This window comes from Quercus robur, chromosome 5, assembly GCF_932294415.1.
Source record: "Quercus robur chromosome 5, dhQueRobu3.1, whole genome shotgun sequence".
Taxonomy (NCBI): domain Eukaryota; kingdom Viridiplantae; phylum Streptophyta; class Magnoliopsida; order Fagales; family Fagaceae; genus Quercus; species Quercus robur.
The window spans coordinates 69,391,356-69,410,070 of record NC_065538.1 but is presented as its reverse complement, the minus strand read 5'-3'; the positions used below and the strand labels follow the sequence as shown (position 1 = coordinate 69,410,070).

The 18,715-nt window shown below is 35.4% G+C and overlaps 1 protein-coding gene across 1 annotated transcript; it reads left to right on the top strand.

The window, feature by feature from the left end:
• Positions 1 to 8,811: 8,811 nt before the first annotated feature.
• Positions 8,812 to 13,369, top strand: LOC126726854 (farnesyl pyrophosphate synthase 1). The gene is made up of 12 exons (XM_050432258.1): positions 8,812 to 9,040; positions 10,003 to 10,027; positions 10,180 to 10,295; positions 10,420 to 10,506; positions 10,605 to 10,721; positions 10,805 to 10,893; positions 11,428 to 11,479; positions 11,876 to 11,971; positions 12,393 to 12,437; positions 12,536 to 12,625; positions 12,703 to 12,774; positions 12,997 to 13,369. Exons 1-12 carry the CDS (start codon positions 8,930 to 8,932, stop codon positions 13,123 to 13,125), a joined length of 1,029 nt encoding a protein of 342 aa, XP_050288215.1. The 5' UTR covers positions 8,812 to 8,929; the 3' UTR covers positions 13,126 to 13,369.
• The last annotated feature ends 5,346 nt before the right edge of the window (positions 13,370 to 18,715 follow it).

The window sequence follows — 18,715 nt, the reverse complement described above, 5'->3', positions numbered from 1 at the left end:
GTGTAAAGCAGAAAGCAGTGTGGCTTTCGGCCTGGCTCAATCGATCGAAACTTAGGCTCGACCGATCAAACGTCGGGCAGATTGCTTTTCTGCAGAATTTTCCAACTCAGCCCTAGTTGTTTTAAAACGTTTTTAGGGTTTCTTATTTGTCCTAAGTATAAAAGGCAAACCCTAGCCACGTTTTAGTGTTGCTCATATTGCGGTTTGTGTAAATCTCTTGTGAGATCTAGAGGAGCTTTCCTTTACACAAACTTAGGGTTTTCAAGGAGAAGATATTCTCTACACCTTGATGATCAAAACAGTTGCTGTCATTAAAACTTAAAGAATACACAAGCGGGGGTGCTTGTAGCTGGTGGGAATCCAAAGAAAGAAGGAGTCCGTGGATTCAGAGCTTGCACATGGTCGTGTCAGTAAGTTCTACTGGTTGGTAGCATTAGGAAGTCGAGCAGGGGTGCTTGTAAGTCCTTTTGTATGAACTTTGATTCTTTCTGATAGTGGATTCAAGTTTACCTTGAGGATAGCTAGGTCAAATCCTCCCCAGGTTTTTACCGGTTTGGTTTCCTAGGTGATTATATCGTGTGTTATTTATTTTCCGCTGCTTTGCATGATTTGATCTTTATTATTGTGATAACCTAGACTTGTTTAATTGGACTAAGTAACAACTTGGCTAATTACCTAGGTTTAATCAATTGTTTAAGAGGTCTAAAAACTGTCAGTCACCACTGTTAAGCTGCCAACAAAAAGCCACCAAAGGATTTGGATTTGGATATGGATATTGCTTCTCACGTTTCCAATGTCACTCACAAGGTCTGTGTTTGTGGATGAGGAAGGTGTTTATAGAATCTCAATTAATACATTGAAAGAGATGGAAAAGAAAGATGGGAACTTGGTTTTCCTCAAGGAAAAGCTCTCTCTTTTCATACAAAGGCTTGGCTTCAATAATCTTCACACTTCTTGCATTTGTAGGGTTTTTTCAACCTTTATTTGAAGTCCCTTGCCACACCTCACAATTGTGTGTGTGTGTGTGCTAGAAGATGTGCAATGGACAAGTACATAGCAAAGTACAGAGATCGTGCAGCTCGTGACCTGGTCGCCCTTTAAGGTCGCGAGTTGGTCACGAGGTGCACGTCTGCACTCTCATCCAAAATAACTGCCACGTGGATCTCGCAGGCAAGATAGGTCGTGAGCAAGTCACCTTAAGGTCACAAGATCACTGGCTGATGTTGCTTTAAATCTTCAAGGAGAGGCTCAAGCCCATAATGCATGAAAACCCAGGAAACTATACATCAACATTAAATGCATTACAAACAAACTTTTGTCACTGAATTAAGCCAACACTAAAACATAACTTCTTAAGAGTCAACCCGCCATTCGATCCAATCATGTTAGGTGGAAAAGGAAGAATTGACTCCATCAGATGTAAATCAACTTCCTTGCCATTCAAAACTCCTACAATTCTATTGATATGACTGATCACAAGTTAAATTGGGTCAAGTTAGGTCAAGTCTCATAAAAACTAACACTTGATCTAAACTAGGTAGGTGAAAATATCATCTACTAGTAATAATAAAGTCAGGTGTGATTGCTAGAAAACCACTTTTAGGTAGACAAGTTGGGCCTTTAATGAAAATAAAAGCCTATTTAAATAGTTTATTTTAGGTAACTGCGAAAAGAGAATCCCCCCCCCCCAACCAAAAAAAATTGGTCATAAATAACCTAAAATTGAAAACATAGTTTGTGATTATTCATACAAATGCAAACTTAACAATAATAATAACTCAAGGGTGTACATAAAAAGAGAGTTGCTCACTGTTGTTATCTAACAATGAGAAAAAATGCCTAACTCTTCCTCAAATGAAAAATATGAAGGAAAAAAAAATCAAAAAAAAAATTTGATAATTCAATATTTTAAAGATTAAAAATCCTTAAATTTGGTAAAGAGATAAAAGTATCACCAAATTATTGTGCAACTTTAACCAAAGAGGAAGAAATTATACAACAAGAAACAAATCCTTAAATTATCAGCAAAAAAAAAAAAAAAAAACACTAGTAAAACTGTTCAAAATAGAAGTAGTCCAATTTAAAATAATACTTAATGATGCGAAAAATCATCAATATGTACTCCTCGTCGATACGGATGGACGAAGGTGTTGGCTTCGTCTAGAGACGAACCTGTTAGTGTTGTTCTTCTCTGGCTTTATAGCTTTCGATGCTGCACTTCTCTCCTTGTCAATACAGATGGACGAAGGCGCTGGATTCATCTAGAGACAAACCTACAATGAGATATGAAATAGAGAAATATGGATACACTAGTGTGGCGTTTGTCAAACACCCTCCGATGATTAAGTTAGAGTGGGATTCAATTGAAGTATATTGCTAAAGAATTCAACTTGATAATAGTTTTTGGGACGAGAATTGTGTGTACCTTTGCCTTTGGTTTGTGTGGGTTTTTATAGCCCTTGTCTTCATTGTCTGAATGAAAATCTGCATTCATGAGATATGGAGCCATTGGTATTAATGACTAGCTTTTATTGTCCGCCAACAACTATTCGTCCGTTGGTGCCCATACGTTATCTTAAGCATTGAATGTCTTTTATGGCTTCGTTCTTCATTGATGTTAGTACGTTACGCCTTGTATTGAATAACGTTTAATTCTTCCGTCGAGAGGTAGACAATCTTAATAATTCATCAGTAATGAATGCGAAGGCATAATAAACTTCAATGGTCTTCTACCTGTTGGTCCGTCGGTTATGCTTTTTCTTGTCTAGCGTGTTAACTGTTACTCATGTCATTCATGGGGAACTCATTTAATGTATGTTGTAGTCGTTCATCGCATGAACGATGCTAGCTTGATGGACGAAGCTGAGTTTCTCTTCTTTTAGACTAGGGTGATTTTTCTCTTCATCAATACTAAAAATGAATTTATGTCATTGATGTCAAGGACACATATGGCAATCGAGTGAAAAGAGTGAAGCTGGGAGGGGCTAAGGCAAAGGCTAGGACTGAGACTGAGATAGTGAAAGGCATAGAGTTATCTGTTTGATGACAATGTTTCCATGTGGCAAATAATGCAATCCATGCAATGAATCATGGTGCGGAAAACAACCATATAAATTAATAAATACTCTGTCGATTTGAGTTCAAGTGTTCCTTACTTAAGTAATTTCCCCTTACGGAAAATTATTAGGTACTTCCGGAGCATTATAAATGCGTATTCCTCCATCTCACATGAATAGTGGGTCCCACCATGAATTTAATTAGTGGAACCCACCATTTATGTGAGAGGAGAGAGTACGCATTAATGGTACTCTAGAAGTACACAATAATTTCCCCTTACTTAAACCCATAATATAATTGAAATTTGACCCGAGAGTAGTCAAAATCGACAACGATCTTTTAGGTTGAATTAGTTTGGTTGGATTTTCTGGAATTGTGTGATTTTTTACTCAACCATATATGCCAATTTGGGTGATTAGCCAATCTCCACCAAATATTGTAGTGGTCAAGAAAAGAGGCTAGCGACTAGTGAAGAGAAATGCCAACAAGGGTGAAGTTAAGAGGATCGACTATAGCAGGATGAGTTAAAGGTCCTTAGAGATAATGTGTCAATCTAGGATTGGCAATTTCACATCGATCTATCCCTCCCCACCCTAAATAGTTGATGGGTGGGGACAAGGCAAAATCTTTGTGTTTTTCTCTTTGAATATTTGCTAGTGATTCTGAGATATTAGTAAATGTTTTTATTCCTTTTTGTTATGTGGGCCTTGGTTGTGGTTCAAATGAATGCTCTATAAAAGCTTAGACCTATCTACTGCCTTTCAACAGCCCAAAGCGTTCACTCGGTCCAGACCATAAATATAACAGAAACTTTAGAATAACAGTAGATACTATTGGGCTATTAAATCGAATGAAGCTTCAGATTTTACCCCCTCCCAAAAAATAAACGAAAGAAACTTCAGATTTTAGATTTTTTTTGGGTCTTTTTTTTTATACGACAAACTTTGTTATAGTTAATGGCTACAATTGTCCTTTTTTATTAGATGTAGATTTTGACAAATTTACCATTGAATTGAATTTTCTTTCTATATCCTCTATACTTGAAAATTTTTCAAAAAACCAAATATCAATAACTATATCATCAATCAAATATTTGAATTTCAAGTTTTTGTAATTTAAAATTATGCATAAAAAATAATTTTATGAATCAAATAGTAAATAACATCTAATTGATACGAAATTTGATATGAGTGTTAAGAATATAAAAAATATGCAATCTAATAGTTAGATTTTCAAAATATATAGTCATGTTAATTTTTTTAGTAGGAATTATAACCATTAACTATAACCAAGTTTGTAACCAAATTTTGTCCTTTTTTATATACATTGGTAGAACCCTAAATTTCTTATTTAAAAATACTATGAGATGCCAATTGAGTTACAAGTCTCTTGACGATTATTATGAGGTGCCATTATTATTGCCTTTTACTTTCAAACCATCATACTAATTGTTTTTTAAAGGGCGGAATTCAAATCCAAGCCTTTTATTTAGCGATAAAAAAAAATATTAATTGAACTTCTCCATTGGAAAAGGCAATAATAATACTAAAATATGTCAATTGAGTTATAAGCCTGTAACAATCAAACAATAATAAAAATAATACAAGAAGATTATTTATTATAACTCTATTTTTTTATAACGCATACCTTTGCCATGATGTAGTACCTTGTACAAGAACAACACATTAATTGTTGTTTATACACGTGTTTAAGAAGTCTCACATTAAATAATACTGTCAATAGTAATGGTTAATATAACATATTTGGACCAAACTTAATCTTTCAAGTTAAGTGGTGATCTTATATATTATATCAACTAGCATGTAACTCATGCAAACGCATGGATGCATTTAACATTAAACATAATTTTTATTATAAAAATATAAATAATTATTCAAATTATTTTTAAAAGAATATTTTTAATAAGATAGAATGTCTAGTGATCTTTGTTGTGTGGTAATTTTTATTGAGTATATGTGATTGGTTTTTTTTTTTTTTAAAAATTTTATAGTTCATTAATATTAGATTCTTAGTATTTTGCATTCATTAACTCACTTGACACAAAGATTAAAAAACTAAAGTGGACGCATGGCACAAACTTAAGTGGATAATTATGGTGTGGTCTTCACATAAATTTAGACACATGACGCAAAATTGGATTCTAATTTCAAATTCTAATTGAATCTTCTCTAAGTTTTGTCTATTAATATATATATATATATATATATATATAGACTATGACACATTAATTGTTGTGTATACACGTGTTCAAGAAGTCTCATATTAAATAATAATATCAATAGTGATGGTTAATATAACATATTTGGACCAAACTTAATCTTTTAGGTTGAGTGGTGATCTGTGGGTCTTAGTTAGTTCAACTGATAAAGTTTCTAATGGTTGAATAAGAGATTTGTGGTTCAATTCTTACCTACACCAAAAACTTATTGATGTCTTGGTCTAATAATAAAGAAATATCATCAGAAGCAAATGCCATAGATTGAAAAACTCTCAAAAAAAATTTTTTTTTTGAGTGGTGATCTTATATATTATATTAACTACGACACATAAATTGTTGTGTATACACTTGTTCAAAAAGTCTCACATTAAATAATAATGTCAATAATGATTGTTAATAAACATATTTGGACCAAACTCATTGAATTTTTTTTTTAGTAAAACCAAACTCGTTAACTTAATCTTTTAGGTTGAGTGGTTATCTTATATATTAGTATATCAACTACTCAATTGAGGTCTCCCACTGTGTTATTTCCTTAACAAGAAGTAATACCAACATGATAAGCATCCTCACACCACCACAGCCCAACTGCCTATCCCTTTGAATGTATTCACTTTTTTACTGCAGTATTAATTCCTAATGTAAAACCGACTCCTGTAGTCCTTTGCTCCTATAAAAGGTCCTTGTTTATGTCAACTATGAATACATAATCAGTGATGGTGTAAGATCCAAAAAATTCTCATTAAAGCCTCCACCCTCTTCAAAGTGCAGCATTCAAAACTCCCACATATTCCCTTAGAATGATCAAATTGACCTTTACATTCTTCAGTTCAGCAGCAAAATACAATCTCAAAGTCCCAAGTGTCAACCCCCCTAACTTCACTATCCCTCAGCCCAAAGTTGAAAAAAAAAAAATATTCCTTACCGACCACCCATTTTTTTATATCTTGTTGTATGACCAGGGAATTTGATTGACCAAATAGAAAAACAAAGAAAAATGACACCATTATGAAAGTCCGCAAAATTGAGCTTTGAAAATAGAGTAACTTGTCTCGTGCAGTTTTTTAATAATGGGTCCAGTTCAAGATTGATGGCTGCATTAATAGATAATAAGATGTTGTTAGCTACTCCTATTCTAACAGTCCTATACTATTGCAGAGATCTATCAGAGTTTTAGGCCAATCTCAACCATTGGATGCTTTAACTCGTACTTGATCAAAAAACAGAGGAGCTAGCTAGGATTGGACTTTTAGTTGGTGTGAAATTGTGAATGCACGATTTTTTGTTCCACACGAGTTCAACAACTTTTTTTTTTTTTTTTTGGAGGAACGAGTTCAACAACTTGGGTTTATATTCTATGCATTAAAATAACGTGGGCTGTGTATGAAACAGACTAGTTTGGTGGATCTTTGTGCCAAGAAGATAAAAGACAAAGGACCTATCAAATACGAGAATCTCTATACTCCAACAATACGCAATTAAGTAAAACCACGTGTCACCAGTCCTATGTTGACAATCAGTTTCTTTAAAGTACTGTACAATTACCTCAACTACAATTGCCAACGACTTCGGAGATATCCTTTGGATTTATAACTTTTATGACCTCCATTTTTTTATAAACTACGATATGGCCCTCATTTGTAAACTACTTTTATAGATGCATTTTTTTGAAGGGCAGATGCTTTCCCTTGTCTTGCTTCCTTTTGTTTTTGTTTGTTTGTTTCTTACACTTACAAACCACTAATAAAATATCTCCCAAAAAAAAAAAAACAGCCACTAAAAAATCCTATTATTTGCTAATGATGGTGCTTAAGCTCACTGATAAAGAACTATTTTTCTAAAAAGTTTCTAAAAATATTTCCTAGAAACTTTTTATAGGAAAAAAAAGGTAACTAATTTTGTTAACAATTTTTTATATTTTTCATAAAGTGTGGTATCAAACTTCTAAAATATCCCATTAACAAATTCCCTAAGATCATTGGTTTATGAAATATTGTTAAAAACTTTTTATGGAAAAATAAAAAGGTAACTAATTTTTTAACAGCTTTTTATATATTATTTTATTATAAAAGTGGTATAAAAACTTTATTAAAATGATTCATCATCCTTTAACTGGGCCCTATTCTTTTGGTAAAAACTTAGAAAAATACTTGCTATTAGTTATTATTGGTAGTTGTGGGGTTGCAAGAATAAAAGACAAACATGTGAAATATGTAAGATAACAAAATAAAAATAAAAAACTTGATTGTGCAATTGCAATCTGTATTAATGCTAATTTTAATGTTGTTGCTTCTTTAGCCATTTAATGAATCCTAGAATGGAGTAAACATATTAAAAAGGATCTTGCTTGTGTCGAGTTCTCATACAAAGACATGTTCAAATATAGACATGTGTTCCATTGTATCTTTTTATTTTTGGATAGGAATGTTCCATTGTATCTTGATTTGAGAAATGTGTCCACATTTTGCAATGTTTAGTTCATCTATAACAAAATACATATTGAACCTTGTCAAAAAAAGAAAAAAAGAGAGTAACAAATTCAAGTAGACATGACCAATTGATCCAAGCATATACAACCATATAGAAGTTAAGGCAAAACACATTCAAATGTTATAGAGATTAAGGTGAATAGACATGACCAATTGATCTAATTAACGTTGAGGGATTGGTCGAGTAGATGGAAATATGATGACTTTAGTGAGTTAATGATTTTTATGAATTTAAAGAATATAAATACGTTATTTTTCAAAGTTATAAAATTTCAAATTTTCAAAATTTTCAAATTACTATACTATGCTTTGATAATCTAACCCTCTATTAAAAAAATTAACTAACCTATTATATACATCTATGTTTAGCATTAACTTATAATTGTTCAGAAGTGTATAAAGTAAACGTTACAAGCTCAGATTCCTTCACCTATAAAAAAAGAATAAAGGAAAAGATTTTATAATTATATCCACTATATAAAGCATCTATTAGCCAACATAGGGAAGTCTTTTTTCTTTTTTCTTTTTCTTTTTTGATAATTCACATAAGGAAGATTTATTTAATTTATATATTAAATCACAAACACATGCTGCATCATAAGCTTATAAGGAACAAAATCACAAATACAGCTCACAAGGAATCTACTCACTTTATCAACTTTTCTACTTGTTGCTTAAAAGACACAAGCTCACTAAATGGGCATCCACTCAACACATTTTTATGCCCCTATAACATAAGAATGTGTTGAATCTTTGGGTTGGTAAATAAATTATAAATCAATAAAAAGGTGACACATATAAAAGTGGAGCCAATCCAACACATTCCCTCATCTCTTTTTTGGGTCTAAATGAGCAAAAAAAAAATTTGAAAAATATACTTTATTATAAAGTATAAACTCAAAAGTTAGAATATGGGTCCCTACAGAATATGGATATTCCCAAATAGGAGTAATAAGTAATGGCATAGTTGTGCAATTTATAGAAAATGCAGTCCATTCTATAAATAATAAGCTGAGTTCGATCTATAAGTCACATAGCTCACTCCGAAACAAGAAGTGCGCCATAATACCTGCCTTTCTCTGTCTTTCTATTTCTTTGACTCTCTCTCTCTCTCTCTCTGTGCAAGCTCTTTGTGGGGGTGTCAATGGCGGATCTGAAGTCAACATTTCTGAAGGTATACTCGGTTCTGAAATCAGAGCTCCTTGAAGACCCTGCTTTTGAGTGGACAGATGATTCTCGTCAATGGGTCGAGCGGGTTCGTTTCCTTTCCATCTCATATTCCTATATTGCTTCTCATTTGTTTTCTCATCATTCAAGCTCTTCTTTTTGCTCTTTCATATTTGATAGAGTTTCTACTTTTGTCATGGGGTTGATTATTTTTTGAATAATTTGATTACTTTATGGGAAGCTGTAAGTTCGGATGCCATTCCTTACATGTTATCCACATTTTTTTGCTTGAAAATAGGAAACCTCAACAAATCAAACAATGAGAATGACTGTGTTTTGAATGACTAGTACGAGAGATTCGGGTTAACTGATATTGTTAAAAGAGTCTTGGAAAACATTGAGATGGTAAATGGTAATATTCATGTACTAAGAATTAAGAATTGTAGATTTGACCCAACATAATTACACTGGAAACTGCAAAATGGGTTTGGTTATAGGGAAGAGCTAGTTTAATTCTGGTTTGCCCATGAATGGAATGGTAAATTCTGGGTTTTGTTTTGTTTCCCAACATTGATTGATAGGGAAGGTTTTTCTCATACTGTTATTTATTAAATCCATACACAATATGTTAGGAAGGTAGTGATTGTAGATTATATAGACCAAAATGTTCCTAGGGAGACTGAATAATTAGAAGTATGGTATTCTAGCAAATGCCTTTTGATTTGTTTCCGGCACTTGAAAGGCTTTCCCCTTTGTCTTTATCACTTCTAAATCCTAATATCCTCTCCTAAAAACTTCTGCAGGTTCAATAACCATTGCAATTTTGTGTTTTTAATTACTTTCTGTTAGTTCCTAAACATAAATTTCCCTTTTGTGCCTCTAGTTAATAATTTGAACTAAGTTCATACTTCATACTCTTAATAGTAAAAATCTCCCTCTCTTTCTCTTTCTCTTGAAGTGTGTGTATGTGGGTCCATGTGATTGTCATTCATAAATTTATGCACCTTATATTTGGTTTCCTCACTGTCTTGTTTATTCTCTCTATTCCAGATGCTGGACTACAATGTGCCTGGAGGTAGGAATTAAGCATTTTTGTTAAGATGTTGAACAACGCTTCTGCTGTGAATTTAAAGCCATCAAGGAAAATGAATTTGGGTGAAATAAGGAAGAACTTTTAAAAGAAACATACCTTGCTGAAATAGATTTTGGTTATACTTTATTTTGCAGGAAAGTTGAACCGGGGGTTGTCTGTTATTGACAGCTACAAATTGTTGAAAGAAGGAAAGGAACTAACTGAAGAGGAAATTTTTCTTGCTAGCTCTCTTGGTTGGTGTATCGAATGGGTACGACAATAGAAGGCCTCCCCTATTCAAAGATTTTTTTTTCCATAGTTAAAATTTGTTTTGCATATTTTAGTGTTTTGCATGTACATTACATACTTACTGTTTTGTGATAAAAATATTGCAGCTTCAGGCCTATTTTCTTGTTCTTGATGACATCATGGATAACTCTCACACACGGCGCGGTCAACCTTGCTGGTTCAGATTGCCTAAGGTTTGTGCCAATAATTAATTTGTTCTATTAACTTCAATTATTTTTTGAGGTGAACGTTGCTGGTGAATCACTTAACTGGGATAATATGTATGTTTTAGGTTGGTTTGATTGCAGCAAATGATGGGATTATACTCAGAAATCATATCCCGAGGATCCTGAGGAAACACTTCAGGAATAAGCCATACTATGTAGATCTGCTTGATCTGTTTAACGAGGTGGTTGATTTGCATAGCTTTTGCTTAATTAGTTCTCATTTAGGTTATATGCTAAAAGTTTCCTTATCTTGTGCTTTACATAGGTGGAGTTTCAGACTGCTTCAGGACAAATGATAGATTTGATTACTACAATTGAAGGAGAGAAAGATCTATCCAAATACACGTTGTCACTGTGAGTAAAAGATTATGACAGATCTTTTTTAAGGAAATACTGTATTTAGACCTTTGTGCATAAGATAAATAGCCAACCCATATGCAAGTTCTAGACTACCCAGACGATGCAGGCAAATTTCTGCATCAGCAAGAGAATAAGTTATGAACCCTGGCTTAGATTTTGACAAGAAACTAGTTTAGATTTGAACAAGAAAATAATACACTAATTGCAGGGAAAAGTTGTCATATTTAGCATGACAATAACATATTCAGTTTAGGAATTTGATTCTAGTCAGCACAGAGAGTGATCCATCTATCTTGCTTTAGACAACTTATACATAATTGCATTTCCTTGTCTTTGGAAAAACTAGTGTGTAGCTTCATCTCTGGATGCTTATGCATTCTGCAATGTGACTGTATGGGTCTCTTTCTAAATCCAAATTCTCTTGTAGTATTATTTAAGCTGTAAAATTTATATACTTATTTTTTCATGACAATTGTGATTTCTTTTCTATATCTAATGTTTTTGCAAACTGGTTGAAATTTTATGCAGTCACCGCCGCATTGTTCAATACAAAACTGCCTATTACTCATTTTACCTTTCGGTGAGTTTAAATCCTCGTCACAATTAAAGTATGCATTGCCTGGATAATTAGTGCTCCTCTTTGTTGTAGTGTACTGTATTCTTGAGAGAATTACATCAATTTGAATCTGTGTGATTTTTTTTTCTTCTTTCTGGTTTGAGATTGCCCTCTCCTAGCCCCAAAAAACTGGTCTCTGAAGTTGGAAGTAACATATTAGCTACTTGTTCCTGCACGTATAGACTTATTATTTGAGAAGTCAGCAAGACAATGTTGACCATTTTTTTTTTTGTTGGAGTGTATCTGTATCTCCCCCCCTCCAAACCCTGTACAATGACATCTAATCTTAATGACTTCATTTGATCTTTGTCATTGAGACATTGTCATATTGGTTGACCAAAACTCTGCCAATCCACTCAGGTTGCATGTGCATTGCTTATGTCGGGTGAGCAACTGGACAACCATATTGATGTGAAGAACATTCTCGTGGACATGGGGATTTACTTTCAAGTACAGGTAATTTTTATAAAGCGGAAAGAAATTCTAATATGGTTCTCACATATATTTCTGGGAGTCTGAGACATAAATTGTTGGATTTAGCTTTCAAGTTTGGAGAGGCACAGGTGTAAATGATTTGATAGATTTTCAACAATGATAATTTTTTCATTTGAAGTGTTATATATGTCTTCTAAATTGGGTTAGTTATGCATAACCAAAGCCATATTGGCTTAATGATATAATGTCATTCTTATTATCTTATACTTGTCCGATGAAAGGAAACTTGAGTTATAACTTATTTTTATTTTTATCTAGATTTACAACAGTGTTAATTCAATCACTGTGAAGACCAAAGTGTGTGTGTAGCAATGCTTTATTTGCTCAGATGGACCTTTATTTTTGTCAATTTCAATAGTCTGCATTTTCTTTTCTTTTGTAGGATGATTATTTGGATTGCTTTGGTGATCCTGAAACAATTGGCAAGGTGAGATTCATCTTGATGGATTTATTTATAAACAGATGAACTCTGGGTTTTTTTTTTTAAGATATGGAAGTCTTTACTCGAGTCCTATGTACTATCAGATAGGAACAGACATTGAAGATTTTAAGTGCTCTTGGTTGGTGGTAAAAGCACTGGAACTTTGCAATGAGGAACAAAAGAAAGCGTTACATGTAAGAGTGGATCTTCCTTTGTATGTTATCTTGTTTCCCCCATCAAAATTGTAATTGCTCATTCACTATGTTTTCAGGAGAATTATGGCAAACCAGACCTGGCAAATGTTGCAAAAGTAAAGGCCCTCTATAAGGAGCTTGATCTTCAGGTTTGTACATTAACTTAAAAGAGTATTTCAATTAAGATATGCTTTTGGGATATGAAATTTTATAATTTCCTCTAACATCAGCTTGAAAGGAAAAAAAATAAATCGTTTCTTTGCTTTTTTCACATCAATAAGTTGAAATAATATGTTGGCTTATTCTCGTGAATTTATGTTGTTTGGCTATTGGATTATTATCATATATATTTCCCTATTTCCAATTCATAGGGTGTATTTGCGGAATATGAGAGCAAGAGCTATGAGAAGCTGGTTACCTCTATTGAAGCTCATCCAAGCAAAGCAGTGCAAGCAGTGTTGAAATCATTCTTGGGTAAAATCTACAAGAGGCAAAAATAGAGGATCAGTGAAGAACCAGGACAGAGACAAAAGGGTGGAATATGCAGAATATTCCCAGTCTTCTTATTCTGATTTGTATTTCCAATCAAAGAAGAATAATGTTGTTGTATCCTATTCTTAAAAACATCTTAATGCTGCTGGTTTTGCTTGGTTTTGTTTCTACTATCAAATAAATCTTTGTAGTTCCTAACTTTCGATTTGTAATGTTGATTTGTGAATGGCTAGTAAATTTATTACATAATCAGTTTATATCCTTCAATCTGATTAAAAACTATTCATTGGCTCCAACCTACATTAGCAGCTCAATCTATAGGCTCTTCATTGTTAACAAAATGAACTGTTCAGTGCTCAACCTGAGAAAGGAAAATAAAAATTAGTCAGACTCACGGTTCCCTTTAAAGCCTACTCTCTGAGCTTGCTGAGCATTGTTAGGATTACAATGTTTTTCACAATATTCTTTATATTTTTTAAGGCAATAAGTTGTTATTGCAGAAATATATCACTTTTCACATAAATTCCCTATTAAAATCATTTTATTATAAACCAATCACAAAATGCTACCCCCTTTTGATAAAAATAAGTTATAATTTTTTTTTTTTTTTTGGTTGTTATTTAGGCATATTTGAACTTGAAAGGTTATATGTATAAGTATGCCGTACCTATCCTTCATTCTTTTCTTTTTTTAGGGATACCTATCATCAATTCTGTTAGTGTGAATTGAGGAAATTTCATTTGAATTAGAATTTAGAACTTATTAAATTATTATTGTGAAAGAAGGAAATGTCAAGTGGAAAGAAAAAGCCAACAATTTCTAATTGTGTGCATGCCAAAGAACACAATTTTAAGCAAAAACGTCAGAAATTTGGCTAATGTGGACTGTTTGTTAATATACGGCGGCTCAAACTCAACCGCGGTGTTGCCAATCACCAAATGTAAATGGCTTATCCATATCGTTTAAGCAACTCATCAATCTTCTCCAAAAATGAAAAAAAGTTAAGTAGGAAATGATTCATACTCATACTCCAATACTTTTTTTTTTCCTTTTTTTACAAGATAAAAATTCTACTCTAACTCAATCTAAGTGTATATGTGTGTGAAACTCCCTCATGGAGACTTGAACCCTGACTCTTACCCCACACCCTACAAACACTTATAATTGTAGAATGATCATTGCACCAAGGATGTAGAATGGTCATACTCCAATACTAAAATGAGCCTAATGACGTGTTTGAACTTTCAAAGTTCTAGTCCACCAGCTACTATATATTATAATTATTATTAAGCACCCGTTCATTCTTGCCAAAAATAAGAAATTGTAAAAAAGGAAGAAAACAAAAATGTCATGACTCATGGGCATGATTAGCATATTGTGTCATTGCAATTACAAATATAATATTGCCATTAGTTTATTACTAATTGAAAGCAAAATATAAATATATAAATTTTGTATGATAGTTGATAGATAATGTGAAAATGATATGAATACGATGTGTATTTAAGTCAGCTACCAATTAGTTTCTCCAAAAAAAAAAAAAAAAAGTCAGCTACCAATTTAATAGTTTTCTACAGGAAAGTTCTTGGATTGCTCCGGGAGACAAATTTTCATATGACACGTAAAGTTGGTCAAGAATGGGCCACAAATAATAAATATATGGATGTTAACAGTCAACTCTCTCTTTCTCTCTCATTAAACGGTGGAAGTACAAACTGCTCAACACTAATATTATATATATATATATATTTTCTTAATTTCTTCTCAATTTTTATTTTAATTAAATTCAATCATGCACTACATAAAATAATGGATAAAACTTATATATATATATATATATATATATGTAGGGACACGATTTATTTAACGGTCCAAGAATGACGTTGGGCTCGTATGTAAAGGGCCTCAACAATATGATTTGTAGAGAGTGGGCTTAAAAGGCATGACATTGGGTACAGGTGGACGGTTTAATCGTGGCGTCTATGGAAGTTCTTATATGGGCGGGGTTGGCTTGATTAGCTAAGCCCTCCATTAGTACGGGTTGTAGGACTTAAGTCCTCGGACGGCGTCCGAGGAGCCTTATATCCTTCCCTTTCTCCCTTTCACCAGGGGAGGGAGTCCTCTTTTTTCTTCTAGGGGGCTTTTCCTTTTATACTAGTGTTTGTTTCCCCCTTTAGAGTCTACGTGTAAGTTTTACTTTTCTGGGGTGCAGACCTGTCCTGTCAATCCATACCTAGAGTGGTTTAGGGTCGTTGGGAAAGTTAAAGGGCATGATTTAGAGTATGGGCTTGTCAGATAAAGGGTTTTGTATTATGATATTGGCAGCTTTTTCCTTGCCCTGCCCCTATATTCAGTTTGCCCCTTTCTTTAGGCATTTCGTGAGGTGCCGAGCATGAGGTCGTCCTCGACAATGGCTCTCCTCGGCTTGAGCCCTGGGCCCTAATGTAGAGTGGGCCTGGGCCGCGAATTCTCTACCCCCACAATAGCCCCTCAAAATCTTGCTGCCCGACTTTTAGTCGAGGAGGAGGGTTTTGGTAATGTTGGGCTTACATCATAGCTTGTTCAGATTCTGTACTCTACTAAGATTTGTGTTTTTCCATTTACATGGGAGACGTGCCATATTAGTGGCATTCCTTTACCCACTCACGTGGAGTCCTTTGACGCTTCAATACTCAAGGCGCGCCTTCACGAGGATCTTCAGATCCTACGGTTGCGAATGGCGTTGGAAATTGAGCCAACTCTACCTTGTCCGTAGCATTCCTTGGAAAGCTGCATGAATTGAATGCCCCCACCTTACCTCTTATATAAGTAGGATAAGAGGTTATTTTCCTTACACACAAACCCTTCGATTCTCTTCAAAATCATAACCCTTCAGCTATAATCACAGTTTTCGTCTTCAGTGCTATCCGCCCTTTGTGCAATATGTTTGAGACACGGACAGGGGTAAAGGAACTCCATCCGCCACAGAGGCGCCGGGTCCTTCCGAGACTCAAGGTGGCGTGGTCTGGGCAAGGGAGGCACAGATTCAAGAAAATCTTCCATCTTGACAAAGAGGGAAATGGTATTTCCCATTCTTTTAGTCAAAATCCGAAGCAGGTACTGGTCGCACCAGATTCTTGGTGCGTCAGAAGTAAAATTTTCTGCCATCAGCGCCGTCTGCTATATCGCAGGCGTGGTTACGTGGAGGCCCATCAACTTCCGGTTGCCTGCACCTTTTCTTCAACGGTGCTGGCCTCAAGTTGGGTTCCCTGCACCTTTTCTTCAGCTGCGCTAGCCCGAAGTTAGGCTCTCTGCGCCTTTTCTTCAACGGTGCAAGCCCCGAGTTGGGCTCTTTGGCTGCCTGAGTTATAGGCATGTAAAAGTATTGAGGGATGGCTCCTTTAGACGAAATTTTGAAGCGGCAGCACGTCTCTTCTCTGCACCTCTTCTTCGGCTTTTTTCTTCATTCCCTTGTATCTTTTCTTTTCGCTTGTGTAGTTAGTTTCAGTATGAGCTTATTTAAGCTCTTTCATTGTACGCTGTACTGTCCCTTTGTCTTAATAAAAGATGAGTTTATTTCTTTTTAAATATTTTTCCTTGCTGCAACAATTATTTTGTGAATGGGTGTGCTACATGTGTGTTTTCCTTTGATGATACTCAGAGTAGGAAACCCTGAAACAGAACCCGAGATAACAGCTGAGTACTCCGTAATGCATGCAAGGCGACCGTCCGAGAACGATAAACTCTAAATAATTCATCCGAGAGGGTAGCCGAGCAGTGAGGGAATTTAACTGTGTTTTGACAACGTATGACCCTATATTGCAGTTGCACCAATTCCCTTGGTACTGAGAATCCGAGGGTAGGTTGGGGAATCCATGCAGTCCGAGGATTAGCCCAACTATCAAATGGGGAACTCTCTCTCGGGGTAGATTCTAAGGGCCACCTAACGTCCAGGTTGTGTCCAAACCCCGTATTGTCTCTTCTAAGTAGTTGGTTTCCCCAGAGGCTTGAGTCCGAGGACCATACAAGACCTTGGTTCTGTCCAAAACTTGTACCTTTTCTTTTAAGTAGTTGGTTTCCCCAGAGGCTTGAGTTCGAGGACCATACAAGGCCTTGGTTCTATCCAAAACTTGTAGTTTTTCTTCTAAGTAATTGGTTTCCCCAGAGGCTTGAGTCCAAAGACCATACAAGGCCTTGGTTCTGTCCAAAACTTGTACCTTTTCTTTTAAGTAGTTGGTTTCCCCAGAGGCTTGAGTCCGAGGACCATACAAGGCCTTGGTTCTGTCCAAAACTTGTACTTTTTCTTTTAAGTAGTTGGTTTCCCCAGAGGCTTGAGTCTGAGGACCATACAAGGCCTTGGTTCTGTCCAAAACTTGTACCTTTTCTTTTAAGTAGTTGGTTTCTCCATAGGCTTGAGTCCGAGGACCATACAAGGCCTTGGTTCTGTCCAAAACTTGTAGTTTTCTTCTAAGTAGTTGGTTTCCCCAGAGGCTTGAGTCCAAGGACCATACAAGGCCTTGGTTCTATCCAAAACTTGTGGTTTTTCTTCTAAGTAGTTGGTTTCCCCAGAGGCTTGAGTCCGAGGACCATACAAGGCCTTGATTCTGTCCAAAACTTGTGGTTTTTCTTCTAAGTAGTTGGTTTCCCCGAAGGCTTGAGTCCAAGGACCATACAAGGCCTTGGTTCTGTCCAAAACTTGTAGTTTTCTTCTTTTAAGTAATTGGTTTCCCCATAGGCTTAAGTCTGAGGACCATACAAGGCCTTGGTTCTGTCCAAAACTTGTACCTTTTCTTTTAAGTAGTTGGTTTCCTCAGAGGCTTGAGTCCGAGGACCATACAAGGCCTTAGTTCTGTCCAAAACTTGTGGTTTTTCTTCTAAGTAGTTGGTTTCCCCAGAGGCTTGAGTCCGAGGACCATACAAGGCCTTGGTTCTGTCCAAAACTTATGGTTTTTCTTCTAAGTAGTTGGTTTCCCCAGAGGCTTGAGTCCGAAGACCATACAAGGCCTTGGTTCTGTCCAAAACTTGCGGTTTTTCTTCTAAGTAGTTGGTTTCCCCAGAGGCTTGAGTCCGAGGACCATACAAGGCCTTGGTTCTGTCCAAAACTTGTGGTTTTTCTTCTAAGTAGTTAGTTTCTCCAGAGGCTTGAGTCCGAGGACCATACAAGGCCTTGGTTCTGTCCAAAACTTGTGGTTTTTCTTCTAAGTAGTTGGTTTCCCTAGAGGCTTGAGTCCGAGGACCATACAAGGCCTTGGTTCTGTCCAAAACTTGTGGTTTTTCTTCTAAGTAGTTGGTTTTCCCAGAGGCTTGAGTCCGAGGACCATACAAGGCCTTGGTTCTGTCTAAAACTTGTGGTTTTTCTTCTAAGCAGTTGGTTTCCCCAGAGGCTTGAGTCCGAGGACCATACAAGGCCTTGGTTCTGTCCAAAACTTGTGGTTTTTCTTCTAAGTAGTTGGTTTCCCTAGAGGCTTGAGTCCGAGGACCATACAAGGCCTTGGTTCTGTTTTTCTTCTAAGTAGTTGGTTTCCCCAGAGGCTTGAGTCCGAGGACCATACATGGCCTTGGTTCTGTCCAAAACTTGTAGTTTTCTTCTAAGTAGTTGGTTTCCCCAGAGGCTTGAGT

What these genes read in the sequence shown, in the direction of transcription:
- LOC126726854 (XM_050432258.1), top strand. Translation starts at nt 8,930, where the DNA reads ATGGCGGATCTGAAGTCAACATTTCTGAAGGTATACTCGGTTCTGAAA. An exon ending in GGACTACAATGTGCCTGGAG is followed by an intron (nt 10,028 to 10,179) that starts GTAGGAATTAAG and finishes TTTATTTTGCAG; the next exon opens with GAAAGTTGAACCGGGGGTTG. An exon ending in AACAAAAGAAAGCGTTACAT is followed by an intron (nt 12,626 to 12,702) that starts GTAAGAGTGGAT and finishes CTATGTTTTCAG; the next exon opens with GAGAATTATGGCAAACCAGA.